The sequence below is a fragment of the Vombatus ursinus genome, unplaced genomic scaffold, assembly GCF_900497805.2.
Source record: "Vombatus ursinus unplaced genomic scaffold, bare-nosed wombat genome assembly UNPS02014807.1, whole genome shotgun sequence".
NCBI classification, from domain to species: domain Eukaryota; kingdom Metazoa; phylum Chordata; class Mammalia; order Diprotodontia; family Vombatidae; genus Vombatus; species Vombatus ursinus.
In genome coordinates, this window is record NW_020954585.1 from 45,362,633 (window position 1) to 45,384,874 (window position 22,242).

A 22,242-nucleotide genomic window follows, 5' to 3' on the forward strand; every position below is an offset into this window, starting at 1 on the left:
AAACTTAATTCTCCATACAAAAAACATTAGGAAGGAATATGTTTCTGTTGATAAAATTGTATCAGATATGCACTATTGATAGCTGTGTTCATTTCTAATATGGAATTAAAAAATATTCCATTTAGTTTATAAAAGACCCATGAATTGTTGATAGAGATTGTCCTAAAGAAACACTTTAAGGTATTACAGTTTATTTATTTTTCTTTTTTCCTTTTAAATTAATTTATTTTTAGTTTTCAGCAATCACTTCCATAAGCTTTTGAGTTTTAGATTTTCTCCCCCTCCCTCCCTTGGGGAGAAAATCCCCAAGATGAGGATCTGATATAGGCTCTACATATACATTCCTAATAAACGTATTTTTACATTAGTCACATTATAAAGAACTAGAACCAATAGGAGGAACAACAAGAAAGAAGGAACGAAACAAAACAGAAGAAAAAAAAGAGCAAATAGTATGCTTCGATCTTCATTCAAACTCCATTATTCTTTCTCTGGATGTAGATAGCATTTTCCATCATGAGACCTTTGGAGATGTTTTAGATCCTTGCATTGCTGAGAAGAGCTAAGTCTATCAAAGTCAGTCATCGCACAACGTGACTGTTATTGTGTATAGCGTCCTCCTGGTTCTGCTCACTTCACTCAGCATCAATTCATACAAGTCTTTCCAGTTTTTTCTGAAGTCCACTTGCTCATCATTTCTTATAGCACAATAGTATTACATTATATTCATATACCACAACTTGTTCAGCCATTCCCCAGTTGATGGGCATTCCCTCAATTTCCAATTCTTTGCCATCACAGAAAGAGCTACTATAAATATTTTTGTATATGTGGGCAAGGTATTGCAGTATAGAGGTATTCCACAAATACTCGGTCATCCTTGTACTTTGTGTCAGCCCAAGAATATTACATTTACAATGAGCCTACCATTTAGAAGGTTTGGGGCAGTGGCAGAAATGGGAGAAAAAAACATTTTCCAGCTAAATATGCCTCTTATATTTCCTCATAATCTAAGTGACTATTAACCTAGTTACTAATCCATATGGTGTAGTAATGCCTGACTTTATGGGGTTTCTTTCAGCTAAAGAGTCTCAATGCCTCCAGAGTTTACAGCCTTTGGCCAGAAATCCCATTTCATGTACCATTGCTGTGCTGGCCTCCAGGGTAGAACAGCAGTCATATAAGAGTACATAACAAGACTGCTCACTAATTCTCAAGCTGAAGGAATAGAATATTCTCCCTGTTGAAACCATTGGAGAAGATTTTTCTACTTCCAAACAAATTCCAACATGAATATGCCTAAACCTCATGAAGTAGTCCTTTGCCCAAATGAACAAACTCTAGAGAACACCATTTGCAATATTTTCCCCATTCTGACTACTTAATTCTCAGTCTCCTTTGCTTTTTATGTCTTTTTATGCTTGGGTGGCTCCCAAGGTTGTGTTTTGGGCCCTGTTCTCTATATTCCCCTGTATAATAGTAGCTCATTCATGATTTTATCAGGTCCTACATGGGTTCAACTATCATTTCTGTGCAAATGATTTTCAGGCCTATATATCTATCCCTAATCTCTTTCCTGAGCTGTCACCAACTACCTTTTGGACATTTGGAATTAAGATATCCAGGAGGCCTCTAAAACTCAAAATGTCCAAAAGAGAATTCATTGTTTTCACCCCAAATCTACTTGTCCTCCCAAATTTCCTGTTAACTATTGAGAGCACCTCTATCCTTTCAGTCATTCAGGTTCACAACCTCTGTGTCTTCCTCTATTCCTTGCTCTCACTAACTCCACGTATCCAGTCCATTGCCAAACGTATCTCCTCCTTTCCATGTACACAGCCACCACCTTACTATAGGTCCTCATCCTCTCTGGCCTGGACTACTCAAAAAGCCTTTCTACTTGCTCTCCCTACCTCAGGTCCCTTCCCACTCCAACCCATCCCTCATTCAGCTGCCAAAGTGGTTTTCTGAAGGGTTGATAGCACTACATTGCCACCTCCACTCATTGAATTCTAGTGGCTCCCTATTCCCTTTAGGAAAAAATATAAAATCCTTTAGTATTTAAAGCCCTTCACAAACCAGTCCATTTCTTATCTTTCCACACTTATACTTTATTCTCCTCTATGTACTCTATAGTCTGGTTATGCTTACCTACTTGTTTGTTCCTCACAGATGACCCTCCATCTCCGTTCTCTCTGGCCTTTTTGTCCAAGCTGTCTCTCATGCCTGGAATATTCTTCCTCCTCATCTTTGCCTCCTAGTTTCCTGGTTCCCCCCAACTCCCCTCCCCGCCTTGGTCCTTTCTCTTCTATTTTTATATACCTACCTAGTTATTTATGTGTTGCTATGTGCCTACTATCTATGTAGTAATTTATATGTTGTCTCCCCCATTAGAATGTGAGATCCTTTAGAGCAGGGGCCATGTTTTTGCCATTCTTTATATTCCCAGTTTGTTTAACACAGGATCTCCTACATAGTAAGTGCTTAATAAATGCTTGTTGACTGACTTACTGACTGGTATGAATATACTAAGCCGCCATGTTGTTATTAAGGTAATATGTAGACTGCTCAGTCTCTGATTGAAAACTTTAAAGTTTTATCATTACTGCCTCAAATACTTTAACCCCTTGTTAGACACTTGTCATGTAATCATGGGCAGATTACTTAACCTCTCATAGCCTCCATTGCCACACTTCAAAAAAGGAAATAATACTTTTATTTCCTACCTCTTAGGGTTGTTTTTTGTTTTGTTTTGTTTTTAAATAAACTTCAAAGCACTATACAAATAAGAGTTATCTCCACTCAACCCAATTTGAGTTTCTAAGAAAAGGGGTAAGGAATTAATTGTCTCTTCTCCCTGCTTTTTTTTTGGTCTTAAACCAGAAGTTCTTACCTTGAGAATCTGTGATTTCATGGCGTCTGTGAACTTGGATAGGAAAAAATTATATCAATTACTTATTGATGTAATTATTTCAATGTAATTATTATCATTTCAATATAATTGATTTCCTTTGTCATTCTATGTGTTTTATAAATTATGCACTTACAAACATTCTGAGAATTGAGTCCATGACACAAAGAATCCCTGGTCTAAATGCTGCCAATCATATAACTCCATAGATCATTCAGGCAGGAGAGGCCAGAGGAGGAAGACTTCTAGTCTAACCTTCCTTATTTTACTCATGAGGAAACCTGGTTCCAGAAAGGGGCAGTGTGGTTGTTGCTTAGAGATGGAATAGCACAGTCATCTACAAATGCAGAGAAGTGTTTTTATGATTATTTCTATATTGATTAGTTCACCAAAGGTTTATTTGGTTCCACAAATAAATAGAATACTAATGGGGCTTTTAAAATGTGTTTTATTAATTTGAGAAGCAGGTGATGTATAAGATAGGGCGTTCACCTTCCTTGGAATCAGAAAGACCTGAGTTCAAGACCTGGCTGTGACACATTCTGAGCTTTTGACTGGGCAGGTCCATTCACCTCTTTGTGGTCTGAGGCCGGGGGTGTCACCCTCAACTAGAAATGAGGCCACTGACCCATATTGAAGGAACCCTGCAGGACACATAGTGACTTAGCTTTAAACTGTAATGTTACCTATATATTTTTTGTATTTTCATTTATTTTGTTAAATATTTCCCAATTATATTGGGCCACTTCAGGTTGCTCAGGTGTTGAACTAAAACTATAAGTCATAGAGAAGGTACTGACCTGCTTTGGGAGAGGGAGTTCCTTCATGTGGGAATTCCCTGTGCCAATGACTTCCTATCTCCTGATGCTCACACATCAAAGTAAAGAAGCCATAAGATTTGTAGTCACTTAGTTTCTCAGAGTCCCAGGCAACTAAAACTGTACACTATAAATAAATGATGGTACATTGGTAGGAGGAGTTCTGCAGAGGAAGTTCATCCACACTGATGAAATCACACATCCTGACCTTAAAAAAAAAAAGAAGAAGATGTTAAAGACCCCTCCCTCCAGAGAGGAAGTAGGTTTGCCTTTTTGTTGTCAGAAATGCATTTGGGATACCTACATATATGTGTGAAATCCAAATCCAGTGACTTTTTCTCAGTCCTCATTCTCCTTGACCTCTTAGGGCCTTTGACACAGTTGATCGCTCTCTCTTTCTTGATACTCCCTTCTCTCTAGGTTTTTGGGACACCACTCTTTCCTGCTTCTTCTCCTACCTGTCACTTCTCCTTCTCTGTCTCCTTTGTTGGGTCCTTATCTGGATCACACCCTCTAACTGTGTAGGTGTCCCTCAGGGTTCTGTCCTGGGCCCTATTCTCTTTCCCCCTCCATACTGCTTGGTGTTCTCATCAGCTCCCACGGATTTAATTACCAATTATGCCAAAGATTCTCAAATTGACCTTGCGCCCTCCCCCCCCCGCCTCTCTACTGATGTCTAAATCTCTCATCTCCAACTATCTTTCATATGTTTTGAATTAGATGTCCAGTAAACATTCTAAACTGAACATTGTCTAAAATGGAACTCATTATGTTTACCCTTAAGCTACCCCCCCATCCCCCACTACCTTCCCTATTACCATAGAGGGGAACACCATCCTCCTTGTCTCTCAGGCTTGCAACCTAGGAGTCATCCTTGACTCTATGCTCTCTCTTACCTCCCCCCCCCAAAAAAAAATGTTGTCAAGGATGGTTGATTTCACTTTTGCAACATCTCTCAAATAATACACTCCCTTCTCTAACACTGACTCCATTCTAGTGCAAGTTCATATCACCTCATGCCAGTAGCTTGCTAGTGGGTCTAAGCATCTGAACTCTTTCCCCACTCCAATTCATTCTCCATTCAGCCACTAAAATGATTTTTGTAAAGTGCAAATGTGACCATATCACCCCACCCCCACCACTCCTGTCCCCCACTCAATAAACTAGTGGCTCCCTATCACCTCCAAGAGCAAATACAAAATGCTCTGTTTGGCATTCAAAGCCCTTGCCTTTACAGTCTTCTTATACCTTACTCCCTTTTTGTTGTTATAGTTGTTCAGTCATGCCTGACTCTTTGTGACCCTGTGGACAGCACTGTCCATAGGGTTTTCTTGGTAGAGACCTAATTCCCTAGCATTGACACTGGCTTCCTGGGTGCTCTGTGAACAAGACACTTTTTCTCTCCACTCTGGGCATTTTCTCTGGCTGTCCCCCATGCCTGGAATGCTCTCCCTCCTCAACTCCTACTGACTTCCTTTGCTTCTTTTAAATACATCTTTACAGGAAGCCTTCCCAACCCTTCCTAATCCCTTCCCCGTTAATTATTTACTGTTTTTCTTGTATATAGTTGTTTTCTCCATTGGATTATAAACTCATCGAGGAGAGGGACTGTCTTTGCCTCTTTTTGTATCCCCAGGGCTTAGCACAGTCCCTAGTAAAATAGATACTTAATAAATGTTTATTGATTGCAAAAGCACTGGCAGCAAAAGAATTTTTGCTTTATTGAATTTAGTAAGCAAATAATAGAATGGAACCTCAGGCATAGTTTAGGTCTTTCAATTTGTCTTGAGATTAACTTATAGGCTATGTGTGTGCGTGTGTATTTGCAGTCTGATTGTTTTAATGTTACTAGAAAGTATCATTCTCCTCACTGATAATAATAAAAAAAAATTGAGGCTTTCATCACCTTTGCTGCTTATAAATTGGCAGATGAGTGACTGGCTCAGCAAGCTAGAATCCAGTATAGTATGAACATAACAAACTTCAGACATAAAACCTTTATTCTGAGTTGTCTACCATTTATTATTCCCTTTGGCAAATTAAGGGAAATTTTTGTTCAGTGACAAAACAAATGGAGTTTTTGGACTTGGATAAGAACTTTCTGATAGGGAATTGTCTTCATTTTTATAATGAATGGAAATTTTGCTTAGGCATTTCAAATTATTGGGGTGATTGAACCTGGTTTCTTCTCATTGTGCTTTTATATTTTCTCATTTGTACCCTTGTGAACTCTTAACAAGATTGGTTGGAGTAGCATACTCTAGGTTCCATTCAAGCGCTAACTAGTCTCTAGTAGGTATTGAGTATCAGCACTTACTACTCAGCTAGGAAACTATAAAACAGAAATAATAATACCTGTTATACCTACTTTGCAGAGTTGTAGACTTGTGTGCGATTATGTAAACTTTGCAAACTGTAGAGTGCAATGCACACATCACTTATAATAATAATGGAAAATGCAGGAAAAACATGCTCAGCTTTTAAGGAGCTTCCAAAATTACCATCCATAAACAATTTGAAAACAATGAAGTAGCAAACTGTTATTTCTTGTAAATGAAGTAGTTCAGAAAAAGACAAAAGGATGCATGTGAGTTAAACTAATCAGAAAGCTTACTTAAGTTCACTTTGAAGGATAGGCTTTTAGGTAGGTAAAGGGTGGGTAGGAGAACATTTCAAGTCATAGGATCTTGGCTCATAGATTCAGACTTAACATTGGCAGAGGAGCCCTATAGGCTGTCTGGCAGGCAGCCCCAAACTTAATAGATAGGAGACTGGACCCCAGGGTGGGTTACCTGAGATTCCACAGCAATTAAGCAACAAAGGCAAGGTCTGAATTAATATTGTCTTAACTCAAAAGACAGTGTACTTCCCACTGGACCCACTGCCTCTGGGACTAGTATGAGGAGGACCTGCAGTGAGAGTGAACATGGAATGTGTGGGATCAGTGAGTAGACTGGAGTGGAGAGCCACCAGTTCAGGAGTGTAATGTAACGTAAAGCCAAATTGTAGAGGACATTATAAGCCAGGTGGATGTGTGAATTTAATGCTGCGAACATTATATGAAGCCACGGAAGAGGGGAGTGACATGCAAAAAGAGGTAGTTGAGGTAGATTTAATCTGGCAGTATACAAAGTCGATTGGAGGAGAGGATAAAGATGAGTCACAGAGACCTATTTCAAGAGGCTGTTGCAGTTTGTCTGTTCGAGGTGATGGGAGATTAAGACTGACCAGAGGAATAAACAAACAAGGGCAAACCCAAGAGATAAATTGCAAGCCACACAGTACATATAAATAGAAATTGTTGTAAATGAAGAAATGACAACATTTGGGGGATGATTAAATTTGGATTTAAGGAAAAGGGAAGCCAAAGATCAATATTGGGAGTATTTCCTGAGACAAAAGTGTTCTGAAAATATACCAGGGCGCCAAGTATGTAAGACCGTAAGATGGCATTTTTGTAACCCTTGGGTCTTGTTGAGGGAGCAGAAGGCCTGCCTTACTGAGTATGCCTTTTACTTATAAATCACCTTCCGAAGACATCATCTTATTCAATCTCACCACTTCTTTGCCATTAGGAAATTGTGGGAATGTGATTAGGAACCTATGGAGCTATAGCAGTAAAGTGAGTCACCCAAGGTCACATAGCAATGCAGAGTTTGGCTAAGGCAGCAGTAAGTGTTCTTTCTTGTAGTTTGACTTGAGGTCAACAACCACTCACTGTTCTCTGTAAGACTCATTGGTGAGTTTTTCTTACATTTTTAGGTCTGCATGTGGATGAACTTTATGCTGTTTAATTTACCTTGCTAATTACTTTGCCTTATAAGCAACTTATTTTGTGGTTTCATCATCTTACCTAACAGCATGGATGAAGATAACTTTTCTTTCATTGTTATAAAGACGTTTTTTAAAAGGAGATTGTGTATCGTAAACTAAACCAGATTCAATATGACCCTAATTAATCTTTGCACATAAGCAGATTCTAAGATTTCAATCAGGTAACACAAGTGTGACCTTCTCCCTTTATGATGTAATCAAATTCCACTGTAATGAGCCTTAAATTGATAGGACATGTGAAAGATTGCTGCCTTCTAAATATGAACAAACTTTAATTTTTTTGAAGACTATGTTCAGAATTCTTAGAATTACGGATTTTAGCATTGGAGGGATACCTTAAGATTTCATCCAGTTTTAGTCTGTTGTTCTCTGTTTTCTTTTACAAATGGAGAAAATGAGGCCCAGAAAGTCCAAGTAACCTGCCCCCAGGCAGTAGCAGAGCTAGAAGCTCAGGCCCCCATCTCTTCATTCCTATTTCAGTGCTGTTTTATGTTCTCTTCACAGTATGGCATTGAATTTCTAAAATCTAGAAATTACTAAAAAAAAAAAAAATCTCTTCTAGAACTTAACTGAGGTTAGCATTTCTTTCAGGAGAATTTGTAGTTTAAAAATACACGTATTTCTAATTTTACAAAAGCTTTTTACCACTTTTGCAAAAGCATCACCGACTCATTCCAGACTTACTGGAATCATGTCCGTTTTAAGCATCTGACAAGAATGAAACATGTTGGCCTAAATTACTACAGTGTTAATGCCTCCGGTAATAGTTTCACTTTTTATTAAAAGTAAATCATAGTGTGACTTCTTTTTTTAAAGGCTGGTTTCTTGTTTTGGTTTTATTTTGGTTTTTAGGTTGTAGGCTTGAGGTTCCATGCTACTTTGCATAAGTACAATATCAAATCATAATTTGGAGAAAATAGAATAAATGTTGGTAAAATGACTTGAAATTCCAAAAGATCTAAATGGTGATTAAATTTTTGGTATATGTAGTTCAGTAAATTTTGGCTTCATTCGATATTTTATATTAATTAGAGCAATTCTTCTCTTTTTGGTCTCAGGACCCCTTTGCACTCTAAAAATTATTGAGCGACCCCTCCCCCCAGCTTATGTATAGATGTGTGATAGCTGTTGATGTTTACTTATATTAGAAACTAAAACATCCTCATTATTATAAAAGTAGTTTTGACCTCACAAACTTCCTTACACAGTTTCTGGAACCTCCAGGAGACCCTGATCCAAACTTTGAGAAAGACTACATTAGAGAGTAAAGCTTTAAAGAGTAAAAGTAAAGAGAGAAAGGAAATCTGAAAGAAAACAAATTACATACATGTCCATGGCAGTTGTGAAGTGTGAGTCACAGATCAAGGGTGAGATTATACTCAGAGAATCTGCTTCCTCCATAGAGGTTTCTCTCAGAGTAGCACAATAGAATTTAACAACTTTTGAATTAGAAAATGTTATTATGTCCATTTGTTCAGTGAGCAGTAAGGCTCTCTTGTGCTGGGCACTGGTAATACAGACATAAGGAAATAGGCCCTGTTCTCAAGCATCTTATATTCTGTTGAGTGGGAAATAAAATGTTTACATATAGATTGTGTGCATGTGTGTGTGTGTGTGTGTGTGTATGCATTATTATAGATTATGTTATACATTATATATTATATATAAATCTTATATAAATTAGTATATGCAAAATAAATACAAAGTAATTTTGGGTAGAAGAAGGCATTAGATATTGAAGGAATTGGAAAAGTTCTCATGTAGAATATAGGGCTTGAGCTGATCCTTGAAGGAAAGTGGGAATTCTCAAAGATAGATAAAGAGTGAGTACATTGCAGGCACAGGGATCAAAGAGGCGTAATCTGGAATGTTGGGTATGAGGAACCAGGGAGTAGGCCTGTTTGGATGGATCATAGCGTGTGTGGTGATGGTGGTTAACATGTAATAAGCCTAGAAAGGTAGGCTTGAAGATAGATTGTATTGGGTCTTAAATGCCAAGTGGAAGGGCTTCCATTTTATGCTCAAGGAAATAGTAAGCCACTGGAGCTAAAACAGACAAGTGATGTGGTCAGACTTGTGCTTTAGCAATATCAGTTTGGTCATTGTATGTTCACTAATTTTTCCTTTATCAAGTCAGATTATAAGGAACTTGAAAAAAATAGCTAAAGCTATAGAGTCCTTTTACAAAGACTTAGGTTTTACAAGAGGGGTGTGGGTGTGGGTGTATGTGGGTGAGAGAGAGAGAGACAGACACTATACTGATGCTCAAACAATGACAGTCTCTGTTGATGAGGTGGCCCTTTTGCCTACCAAAGCCAGCCTTCTATATACATCCTTGATTGCATCCTCTTCTAACATCTCCAGCAGATTGCCTCCATCATCATCCAAATTCTTTCTCTAGTTTTCAGTCTCCCTTACCACTTCCCTGCTTCCTACAAACAGACCTATGTTTCTTCCATCCTTTAAGAACATAAACAAACCTCAGTAAACCCTACCATGCCACCAGTTATTGTCCTCTCTCTTCCCCTTTTTTAGCTAAACTCCTTGAAAAAACTTGTCTGACTGGTGCCTCTCACTCTTAATAAACCCTCTGCAATTCTCCACAGCCTAATCGTTCAGCTGAAGTTTTTCTTGCCAAAGGTATTGCTTATGAGCTGGGTTGGGTTTTTTTTGTTTGTTTTGTCTTTTGAGGTTCCAGTATGCATTTATTAGGCACTGTGCTTAGCATTGGGGATACACAGAACAGTGAAAATTGTTCTACTCTCGAGGACTTTACATTCTAAAGGGAGAGACCATTTTAAATAACTTTGCATATGGAGATATTGCAATATGATATGGAAGGTCACATTGTGGGGAAGATTGTAGCAGCTGAATACCAGGATATGAAACATAGTTTACAGTTCTATAAGGTCCTTCAGGACAGGGTGCTGTGGACCTTCTAGAATATCATCTGTTGCTTGACTATTGCAGTAGGTTCCTAATTGGTCTCCCTGCTTCAAGTCTAGCCCCCCTCTGATATTTTCCCCACACACCTGCCAAGGTGATCTTCCTTCCTTAAGAATTAGCCTGACATGTCACTTTCCTACTCAGTAAACTTCAGTCTCTACCTGCCATCCCTAGGATCAAATATAAACCCTTTTTTGCCATTTAAAGCTCCTTACAACCTGACCACCGACCTTTCCAGCCTCATTTTACATTATTCCTCCTTGTGAACTTCTGTGTTCCAGCTAAACTGTCCTTCCTGTGGCATATACATGACACTCCATGAACCACCTCCATGTCTTTTTGTTGGTGAGAATACATTCTCAGCTTACCTCTGCCTCTTAAAAGCCTCCCAGACTCAGATTAAGCACCTCTTCCTACAGGAAGCATGTCCTGATCTCCTTAACTGCTAGTGCTCTTCCTCTCTAACCTACCTTGAATTAATTTTGTGTTGCATATATACATAAGTAGTACCTGTTACTATTACATCTGGCGCTCTTCATGTAAACTCTTTAACTGCATGGACTGTTTATTCTTGTGTTTATTTCCCTATCACCCAGCACAGTGCCTGTCATGTAGCAGACACTCAGTACATACTTGGTCATAGACCCAGAATGTTACAATTGCAACAGGTCATTTAGTACAACTCTCCCATTTATAAATAAAGAAACTGAGACCCAGAGAAGCTTGTGTGACTTGCTTTAGGCCATGTAGCTAGTTCATGGCAGAACCAGGATTCAGAGGAACCCAAGCTTTTTGGTTTTTTGAGCCTTCAGTTTTGTGAACTATTGACATGCATATACTGTTCCTCTTTTCTTACTTCCCTAGGCAGAGACCTTGACATTCATATCTAACTGATCAACACATTTATTGAAGTACCTAGAGAGTGTCAAGCGCTATTCTGCACATTCAGTTATCTGGGAGGCAGAGTATGGATTGGGAGTCATTAGATGTAGTGAGTACAGTGTTCCCCAGGGGTCTGTTGTATAAGGAGCTGTTGCTGAATGATGAAGGGGCAAGTTGGATCAGTTTTCCATCTTGAATGGTAAATCAAAGGAAGAAACCATTTTAATCAAAAGACGATCTAATTGGGCCTATCTAAATTTCTGCATCAAGAAGTATAACTCTTGGAGGGGAAGCTAGGTGGTGCAGTGGATAGAGCACCAGCCCTGAAGTCAGGAGGACCTGAATTCAAATCTGGCCTCAGACCAAACACTTGACACTTAATAGCTGTGTGACCCTGGGCAAGTCACTTAACCCCAGTTGCCTTAAAAAAAAAAAAAGAAGTATATAACTATTGGGAACAGTGACGTAGAGGATAGAGCACTGGCCCTCGAGTCAGGAAAACGTGAGTTCAACAGGCCTCAGACACTTGACACTTACTAGCTGTGTGACCCTGGGCAAAATCAGTTAGCCCCAATTGCCTTGGGAAAAAAAAAAAAGTATAGCAATTACTACTTTTTTGTAAAGGCATTGAAACTTGGATTTCAAAGATCACATTATTAATCACAGTGCCAGAAATGCATAAAGACTTTCTATTTCTTTTTTTTTTCTGTTAGCTTAGATATAAAAGTAAAAGCAGCTGGGAGTAATTTAAACTTTTTTTTTTAAACAAAGATGTCACATAGGGACAGGAGTATTTTTATATTTGTTAATAAAGCTGTTTGTAGATTTCAGAAACATCACTTGAAAATTAAACTAATGTTCCATTATCTGGAATAGTTGATGTCAAAGGTCAAGAAAAAAACAAATTTTGAATTGCTCATCATTGTATTGCTTAATATGATATCATATTTGCAAAACAAATAATAGGGAAAATTGAGTTTCTGTTGATTTTTTTTCTCCTACAGAAAAGTAGAACAAAAGTCTTAGTAAAATGTTTCACAAGTGCTAACTGTTTGTTGTTGTTGTTCTTTTCAGTACTTTGTGCCAAGAACCTTGCAAAGAAAGACTTCTTCAGTAAGTAAATGCCTGTTACTGCTGACCTACAAAATTCTTCACATGTATATGTTTATGAACTTTTAAATCTTTTAAATAAACGCCTAAATCAGTCATTGGGTGTGTTCTCCCTAATGTTTCTATTGAGTGAACTAACATAACCTGGTCTAGACAAGAACCCATGACTTCATTCTCATGTGATTATGGATTAGAGATTTCAACTTAGAGGAAGAAAACCTTTTCTATTATCCCCCTACACAGAGAGCTTTGGCACGTACTGGTTAGGACACTGGACTTGGAATCAGGAAGAGCTGGGTTCAAATCCTGCTTCAGACACTAACTGTTTAAGTTTAATACTGTGACCCTGGGCAGGGGGAAGGGAATAAGCATGTTTATGGTGCCTGCCATGTGCCAGTGCTTTTTGCAAACATTATCTCATTTGATCCTCACAACAACACTGGGAGGTAAGTGCTCTAATTTTAGAGTTGAGGAAATTGAGACCTACATTGATTAAGTGACATGGTGTGGATCACACAGCTAGTACATGTCTGAGGCTGCTAAGGCTGTATTTGAACTCTTGCTGAGGTTACTTCCAGCTCTGAATCTGTGGATTCCGTTCATCTGTAAAACTTGCTATTTAGAGAGATCTCATTGTGAATCTTTTTTATAAAGTAGAAAATTATTTTACATAGTAAATAGTCGCCCACCTTTGTCATTAAGTTTAGATTTTCTTATATACTAAAGCTTCATTAATTCATACTCCATTGTTTAAGAGCTTAATTGGATAGGGCCTGCACTGAAATTAATTTTTGCTTAGCAGGCACCTCTTCACAGATGGGACAACGTAATATTGAAAGCAAGATTCCTTGATGATATTTTAAGTCAGTAGTCCGACCTGAGCTTTAGGAAAATCACTTTGGTGGCTGACTGGAAGATAGATTGGAGAGGGGAGAGACTTGAGGCATGTAGACACACCAGCAGGCTGTTGCAGTAGTCCAGGTGTGAGGTGATGAGAGCCTGCACTAGAGTGGTGGCAATATCTGAGAAGAGAAGGGGGCATATTCGAAAGATATTATAAAAGTGAGATTGTCAGGTCTTGGCAACAGCTTGAATATGAGGGGTGAGAGCTAGTGAGGAGACAGGGATGACTCCTAGATTTTGAACTTGAGGGACTAGGAAGATGGTGCTGCCCTCTACAGTAAGAGGGAAGATGGCAGGGGAGGGTATAAGGGAAAAGATAATGAATTCCATTTTGTACATGTTTAGTTTCAGATGTCTACTGGGCATCCAGTTCAAGATACCTGAAAAATAATTGAAGATGTGAGATTAGAAGTCAATAAAGAGACTGGGGCAGGATAGGTAGATTTGGGAATTGCAATGTGGAGATAGTAATTAAATCCATGGGAGCTGATGAGATCATCAAGTGAATGAATATAGAGGGAGAAGAGAAGAGGACCTAGGACAGAACCCTGAAGGACAACTATAGTCAGAAGGTGTGATCTGGATAAGGATCTAGCAGAGGAGATCGAGAAGGAGTGATCAGATAGGTAGAACCACCAAGAGAGAGTTATATCTAGAAGACCTAGAGAATATGAAGAAGAAGAAGGTATTGATAATTTCAGAGGCTGCAGAAAGGTCAAAAAGCATGAGAATTGAGAAAAGGCCATTGGATTTGGCCATTAAGAAATCATTGGTAACTTTGGGAAAGAGCAATTTCAATTGAGTGATAAGATCAGAAACTAGATTGTAAGGGGTTAAAAAGAGAGTGCGAGGAGAGAAAGTGGAAGCACCTGTTGTAGATGCCCTTTTTGAAGAGTTCAGCCAGGAAGGGCAGGGAGAGATGCAAGGTAATAATTATCGGGGATTTATTATCGAATATTCCAAATTAACCTTCATGTTGAAAAGAGATTAGACTTGTTTTGTTTGGTTCCAGAGGGCAAATATGTTGAACTTATAGGGAGTTCGATTTCAGCAAAATGTAAAGGGAAACTTCCTGACAAATGTGTGTAAAAGTCGAATGGAATGCCTTATCAGGGAGTGAGTGCTTCCTCAGTGGAGATCTGAGGGAGGAGGAAAGGGTTGTGGGTGTGAATGTTTTGAGGGAGAAGTGTTGGACTTTGCGGTCTCCAAGGTCCCGAAGATCCCATGATCTTGAAGCTTTATTCCTATAACTTTGCCCCATGGCATGTTTTTAAGACTCTAGTTTACAGTGATTTACTTTCAGGTGCCCAAGAGTTTGTATCATAAATACAAACATACTTAAAATTCTTAGTTAGGTATTAACTTAGATCAGTTAGATCTCTTTCTTCTTTGAATTTCAATGCATGATGTTGTTTGGAGGGGGAACTCCCTCTTCTTCAGAACCCCAAATGAAAATAACTTATTTTTACAGTTTCTTCTGTCTCAACTATGAATAGAATTTGTAAGTATATATGTTCTTTCCTGAACTAGGTGATCTTTAGGATCCCTTGTAGCTCTAACATTATGTCTTTGGTAATAGGTTTATTTAAATTACAGATTTATCTTTTTTCTCTTGTCCAGGACTTCCTGACCCCTTTGCAAAAATAGTGGTTGATGGGTCTGGTCAGTGCCATTCAACTGACACTGTGAAAAACACATTGGATCCTAAGTGGAATCAGCATTATGATCTGTGAGTTGACTGTTCTATGAAATCGCTGTTAGGAAAGCAACAGGAGATATCCTTATATATAAAGGGGAAAGATAAACAAAAACCCTAAGGGATGAACTAGCCATTTTTCCATTTATTGATAACAAAATTGGTGACTAAATTACAAGGCCTTGAGGGGAATAGGAAAAGGGAGCAAGGGGGAGAGTCCAGACCTAGAAGTTCCTCAGGGTACAGAATGCCTCATATAGAAACTCTCTCCACCAAAGCCCATCAGCAGTTCATCTGTAACTTCTCCTCCTAGAAGCCTAGAACACTGAGAGGCTAAGGGACTTCCCTGTGGTCACACAGCTCATATTTGTTAGAGGTGGGCTTGAGAAACCCAAGTCTCCCTGAAAGCCAACCTTGTAGGCCACTGTGCTATACTGCTTCTCAAATTAGCTTTGTTCATTTTAAAAATATATACCTAAGTTCTAAAATCCCTGTTTATGAAATTGTCATCACTTTTACTCTCCGTGTTGGGACTGCCTCTATGGCCCACCCCAGTCTGAATCCTGGCTGTATTACTGACCACATGACCTTTCACAGATCATTTAGATTCCTTGTCTTTAAAGTAAGGGGGTTGGAGTAGATGACCTTTTAAGTTCCCTTCAAGCTCTAAATCTTATTATCCAAACTCATCATTTCCCCCCAAATACCTACCCCTCCAAATTTCCCTCTTCCTGTTGACAGTACCACTGTCCAGATCACCCAGGCTCAGACTCTCAGTGATCTTTACTCCCTGAGGATTCTGCTGTGTGGTGCATTCTCATATTTGTTTCTGACTTCCTCCCCACTGATAGCATTGTCATCTTAGGTCAGGTATTCCGCACCTCTTGCCTTAACCATGGCATCATGGATGACTCCTATCCTCTTTGCTTCCAGTCTTTCTCTGCTTTAGCCTATTAGTCACACAGGCATCAAAATAAGCTTCCTGATAATTAATCCTCACAATAGCACTAATTACTCAAAAACCGTCATTGACTACTGGTTGTTTTTAGGATAAAATGCAAATTCATTAATCTGTTTTTTAAGATCCTCCATAATCTAAGGCCCCAAACTACCTTTCTAGTCTTATTTCACTTTACTTCTCTTCATACACCTGCTTAGCAGCCAACTAGCCCGTTAACAATTTTCTGATCTTGTCCTGTTCTTTACTCCATACGTTTTTGCTCAGGTCATCCCTCATGCCTTGAATTAATTTCCTCCACTTGTCTGCCTACTGAAATCCTTCCTTATTAAATCCCTACCTCAGATGCCCCCTCATCTACTAAGCCTTCCCTTACATCTCCCATCATGTTTTTTATAATACTTTGTACTTCTCCTTTCCCATTTTCATGTTCTCCTTTGCACCATACTTATTTATATGCGTCTTATTCCTTTAAAGATTATAAGTTCCTTGAGGGTAGCAATTGTTGTCTTTCATTTTTGTATCCCCAGCACATCATAGAGCTGTTTAAATCAATATTCATTGAATTGAATTATTTGTATTTGGACATACCATTGGCCAAATCCCAAAAAAAACCCAGTTTACAAGGCCACTGTTAAGTCTGCTAACAGTCAACATATATTGAACTCTGATTGTATATACAAGACATTATATTTAAAGGGGTCCGATTATTCTAAAGAATCTTTTGCATAGTTTTAATCAGATGGCATAATGTAGAACCAGAACTTAAATTGAGTTTTCGATATATTATACAATCTTTTCAGATATGTTGGAAAAACCGATTCGATAACCATTAGTGTGTGGAACCACAAGAAAATTCACAAGAAACAGGGAGCTGGCTTCCTAGGGTGTGTACGTCTCCTCTCCAATGCCATCAGCAGATTAAAAGATACTGGATGTAAGCTCTAAGGACTTGTTTTCTCCCTTTTCATACAATTTACAAAAGACTTAAACAGGCATTATTTATTTGAATACCGAAAACAAATTTTATACTTTACTCCACACTTAATGTTTTCTTGGGTTAAGTTTTGAATTGTTTGTTTGCAGACCAGCGTTTGGATCTATGCAAACTAAACCCCACAGATACAGATGCAGTCCGTGGCCAAATAGTGGGTAAGCATTTTCTCATCTCTGTAAAATCATAGCATGACTTCATGTCTGAAAAAAAAACAACAGCGTGTCATCATTGGTAAGTATTTGTAAGGACCTTTCTACAAAATCACTTTAAAGGACAAAATAGGCACCACGACTATCTCCTACCATTAGGTGCCATTTTATAGTATTTATTACCATCATCCTTTTCTTTTCTCCATTGTGATAGCATTTCAAGATGATTATAAAATGACAGTTGTGCTAAAAGGCCTTATAGGTTACCCCAAGTGCAGATTTAATATTTATTTGAATGGACATTTAATTTTTCAGTGTTTTATGTAATTATCGATTACAAAAATGATGCCTCTTTATAAAGAATTGGGTAAATGATCCTTTTCTCCTGAAGGTCCATCATGTTGCATGAATGGCAAAGAATATTTTAAGGAATTTATTATTAATGTAAACTATAGCAACTGGAAGTTTTAATTACAAAAAAAAATGGCAGAACTTTGGCAAACCATACATAACATACATATTAAATATGCGGTAGTTCATTTTAAATTATTGCCTTGCTAAATAGTGCCACTGTTGATCAGGGTACTGGGGTAGATATAACAATGCTCATCCTCACATTACTCAGGGTAAATTCCTTGGAGTGGAAAGTGATGGCCATCACCACAGAAAAATTCTGTATGACAAGTCAAACAACATTATGACTTTATGCACTGGCGAGATTACAGTGGTAGATTTGGTCATGGTGAGTAAGTTAGGAAAACTACTTTAAATTTTAAAAAAATACCCACTTGCTTGGGATGTACACATTCGTGCTTATTTCTCTCTTGGTTTCTTTTTGATGTTCGGAAAGGTACAGCAGGAAGAGGGAAAAAAAAAAAAACAAGCCAGAGGTTTTATCAGTTCCTTTGATGGTGACATCTAGTGGTACTGAATATCCAAAGTTTTGCCCTCCTACATTTTGGCCTTTGTTACCAGTGCCGTCTGTGTATCTCTTTAACCAAAGTGAATTATCATCTTTAAAAACTTCAGAACTTGGAAAGAAATTGAGGATCTAGCTTTTCGGAAATAAAGTACCTCTTTCTGACCTGAACTAGCAGTTATCACAAGGGATATTCTGTTGCAGCGGTGCTGACTTCTAGTAGGAGAAATTGCTTCCTCCTTGGGGTTATAGGAATGCATTTGCCTTACTACCTTGTACTTTTTAAGTTAGAAATCCATTGTGGATCACAAGTTACCGTAGGAGGAGATGATGATGGGTGTTAATGCATGATTTCCTTTGCTTTTTTAGTCAGTTTACAGACACGAGACAGAATAGGCACTGGAGGCTCTGTTGTGGACTGCAGAGGACTCTTAGAAAATGAAGGGTATGTATAACTGAAGAGATCACTTCTGAATGACGATTGGGTTCTTCATATGCCACTGCACTCTGATGAATGCTTGTGAAGTATTACAATGCAGTAGAATAATTATATCATCAAATTCTTGCTCATGAGAGAACATAGTCTATAAAATATAAACTTATCTATAAAATTAGCTCAAAATGTAAAGATTTATGTTTTAAAAGTGCTTAGAATTTGAACTCCATTTTATGTGTCCTAGACAATAAATTACATGGAAAAAAATATAACAGTGGTTATTTGGATTTTAACTGAGGGAAAAATGAATTCCCATTTCTTGTACTTCAATCAGTCACGTGAGCCTCCTTCACAGAGCAAGCATGGTTTTCAGTCACAGATGTCCCTAGAGAAGAGTCTTTGGTGACCTAGATGACATTTCTAATACAGGTTCCTCTAACCTTGAATTCTTGAAATACACTATCTTTTCTGTTAAATGATTCATAGTGAATGTTGCAGAAAAAAATGATTGGGACCCTATATTTGACAAAATAAAAGAAATAGGTTTAGTATATGTGATGAAACTAGTTAATTTTTAAGATTCTAAATTTGTTAATCTGGAAATTTTGGCCTCTTTTACATTATGACTTTTTCTGTTTCAGAACGGTATATGAAGACTCAGGTCCTGGAAGGCCACTTAGCTGCTTTATGGAGGAACCAGCCCCATACACAGACAGTACTGGTGCTGCAGGTGGAGGAAATTGCAGATTTGTGGAATCTCCAAGTCAGGATCAAAGACTTCAGGCACAGAGACTTCGAAATCCTGAGGTCCGAGGTCATATACAGACCCCTCAGAACCGACCGCATGGCCACCAATCCCCTGACCTACCTGAAGGCTACGGTAAATTTACCCATCATTTTAGCCAAGGTGTTTCAGGTTGCTTCTCTGTGTTCGTGATTTGTGTGCTTGCACTTGTAGTTTGTTAGGGTAAAAGCAGACACCGTAAGAGTGGGTGCTATCTGCATAAATATGAAGAGAAGCAAGTGCCTGTAAAAAGGTGACAGTAAATCTACCTGTGACTTGTCAGCACTAGCTTCCACCCTCGAAGTTAAATTGTGGGAATTCTAGGAAGAGGAAATAGTAAGTAGAGTTCAGAATAGCAAATAAAAGTGACATATGAGTCAGTAAAGGAAGATTTATCATGTTCCATAATTCCAGTGTAGAAAGGATGGTATCAAGGTGGAAATAAAGAGATGACCATTAATAGAAAAGTACAGAAACAAAAATCTTCACTAAGTGAAGAAAGATTGTAATTTAGATTTGGGAAATGGAAGTAAAAGTAATAGTCATCTGAGGATAAAGAAAGGAAAGCTAAGGTCAGCATTACCTAAGTACTAATTAAGCAGTTAAGTTCAGGAATGTAGCTAACATAAGGTGGTGGATGTGCATCATACCTGAGCAAGTTGGATAAGCATCTTAGAGTAAATTGTGGTCAGAAACTAGCCACCATTGTTTTCAGATTGTATTCCCCTGTGGGAGGTATAAATAAGCAGCACTATTTACAATAAAGATGTTCAGACACTTGGAGAGAGGAACTGATGGGATTGTTTGAAATTTTTCCTAGATTCATATTTTAAGTAATTGGAATTACTCTTTTGTATTTTTAATCCTTTGTGCAGAACAAAGAACGACAGTCCAAGGGCAGGTTTACTTTTTGCACACACAGACTGGCGTGAGCACATGGCATGATCCTAGAATACCAAGGTATGTCTCCACAGCTACACGTGATCAGAGCTGTTTTCCTAGCTGATGATTGCCTGGATCCCCAAGTATGGTTGATACGGCCCATTAAGTTTGAAACTCTAAACTTTGAAGCAGCAGCAGCAGAATGACTCCTCTTATTACAGCAGTCTTACATTTCCTCAGTGACTTTCATTCAGGCGCAGCCCTGGTAACTGACAACAGCTGAAACATAAGTGAATCATTTAAAAACTGATCAGCACATCAGATACCTTGAAAAGAGACATCCTTTCTTGCTCCTGATTAAAACAGATGCACTCTATAAAGTTGGTCTTATTTGAAACTCAGATACAACCTTCAAGATGCGTAGTCTTATTTAAAACCAAAGTAGCTTCATCTTTGAAGAGAATCTCACCCTCTCTATCTTCTGTCTTACTCTCTTCCCAGAGGTTGTGAACTCTGTTCTAAAGAAATCCAAATTTGCCAAAATCTTCCTTTCCCCTTTACCCCCATTCTTTGGGATGTGTGGCATCTCCTTGGGTAAAATTAGTTTCTCTATGAAATTCCCTTCTGTTATGAAAGGCAGTTTTCAGATGAGGAAATCAAAGCTATTTATAGTCATATGAAAAAATGCTCTAAGTCACTATTAATTAGAGAAATTCGAATTGAGGTAGCACCTCAAAGAGATAATAAAAAAGGGGAAAAGGATCTACATGTACAAAAATATTTATATCATCTCTTTTTGTGGTGGCAAAGAATTAGAAATTGAGGGGATGCCTGTCAATTGGAGAATGGCTGAACAAGTTGTAGTATGTGAATATAATGAAATACTATTGTGTTATAAGAAATGATGAGTAGGTGGGTTTCAGAAAAACCTGTACTTAAATGAACTGATGCAAATTGAAGTGAGCAGAACCAAGAGAACATTATATACAGTAATAGGAACATTGTGCAATGATCAACTATGATTGACTTAGCTCTTCTCAGCAATACAGTGATCCAAGACAGTTCCAAAAGACTCATGATGGAAAATGCTAACCACACCCAGAGAAAGAATTGATGGAGTCTTAATGCAGATCAAAGCATACTGTTTTCACTTTATTTTTTTTTTTGGTGGTTTTTTTCCTTTTGCATATTATAAAATTTTTGCAAGCTGTTTCTTCTTTCACAACATGGCTAATATAGAAATAGGTTTTACATGAGTAAATGTCAAATTGCTTACCCTCTTAGGGAGGAGGGTAGGTAGGGAAGAAGGGAGAAGATTTGAGACTTAAAATTTTATTTAAAAAATGAGTGTTAATGTAATTGGAATAAATAAGATGCTATATAAAAACGAAACAAAAATTAATAAAAGACTTTGGATCACTCCCCAAAAAAATTCCCTACTGTGGATGAACACCTTTGAAGTCAGGTCAAGTAGATGCCTCATTTTTGCTGTGAAGCATTTCATGGCTTTTTGTTTTTCAGTCTGAGGACAGCATTGCTGTCTGATGTTATTTAGTTATTAAAATTTTGTTTTAAAAAGTTGTTTAAGGGGCAGCTAGGTGGCGCAGTGGATAGAGCACTGGCCCTGAAGTCAGGAGGACCTGAGTTCATATGCGGCCTCAGACCAAACACCTGACGTGTACTGGCTGTGTGACCTTGGGCAAGTCACTTAACCCCGATTGCCTCACCAAAACATTTATAAAAAAAGTTGTTTAAAAAGCTCCCTCTCTTCCCGTCCAGAGTTTGTTTCATCTGGGCTTAAGTTGCATCAGCGTAGGATGAATCTTGGGTGAACTTACAGTTCATGATCCGGAGTTAGAATTTAACTATCTGAAAACAAAGGAGGAGCCCAGCCTTTTGAGTGCCTACTGTAAGAAAATTAAGGTGACTTGGTCTTAGTTAAAAAGTATAGCATCATAAGACTGTAGATTTAGAGCTGGAAAGGACCTTTAGAAGGCATCTGACCCAGTGCCTAGAT

At 38.2% G+C, this 22,242-nt stretch overlaps 1 protein-coding gene across 2 annotated transcripts in view; it reads left to right on the top strand.

Moving 5' to 3' along the window:
• The window catches only part of SMURF1 (SMAD specific E3 ubiquitin protein ligase 1), a 104,202-nt gene that overhangs the window by 49,846 nt on the left and 32,114 nt on the right, over window positions 1-22,242 (top strand). For both annotated transcript variants that reach the window (XM_027874755.1, XM_027874757.1), the window contains exons 2-8: window positions 12,466-12,504; window positions 15,025-15,133; window positions 16,862-16,995; window positions 17,145-17,210; window positions 18,493-18,568; window positions 19,201-19,439; window positions 20,219-20,303. In XM_027874755.1, coding sequence (XP_027730556.1) covers window positions 12,466-12,504; window positions 15,025-15,133; window positions 16,862-16,995; window positions 17,145-17,210; window positions 18,493-18,568; window positions 19,201-19,439; window positions 20,219-20,303 — 748 coding nt within the window. The remainder of the gene's footprint in view (window positions 1-12,465; window positions 12,505-15,024; window positions 15,134-16,861; window positions 16,996-17,144; window positions 17,211-18,492; window positions 18,569-19,200; window positions 19,440-20,218; window positions 20,304-22,242) is intronic.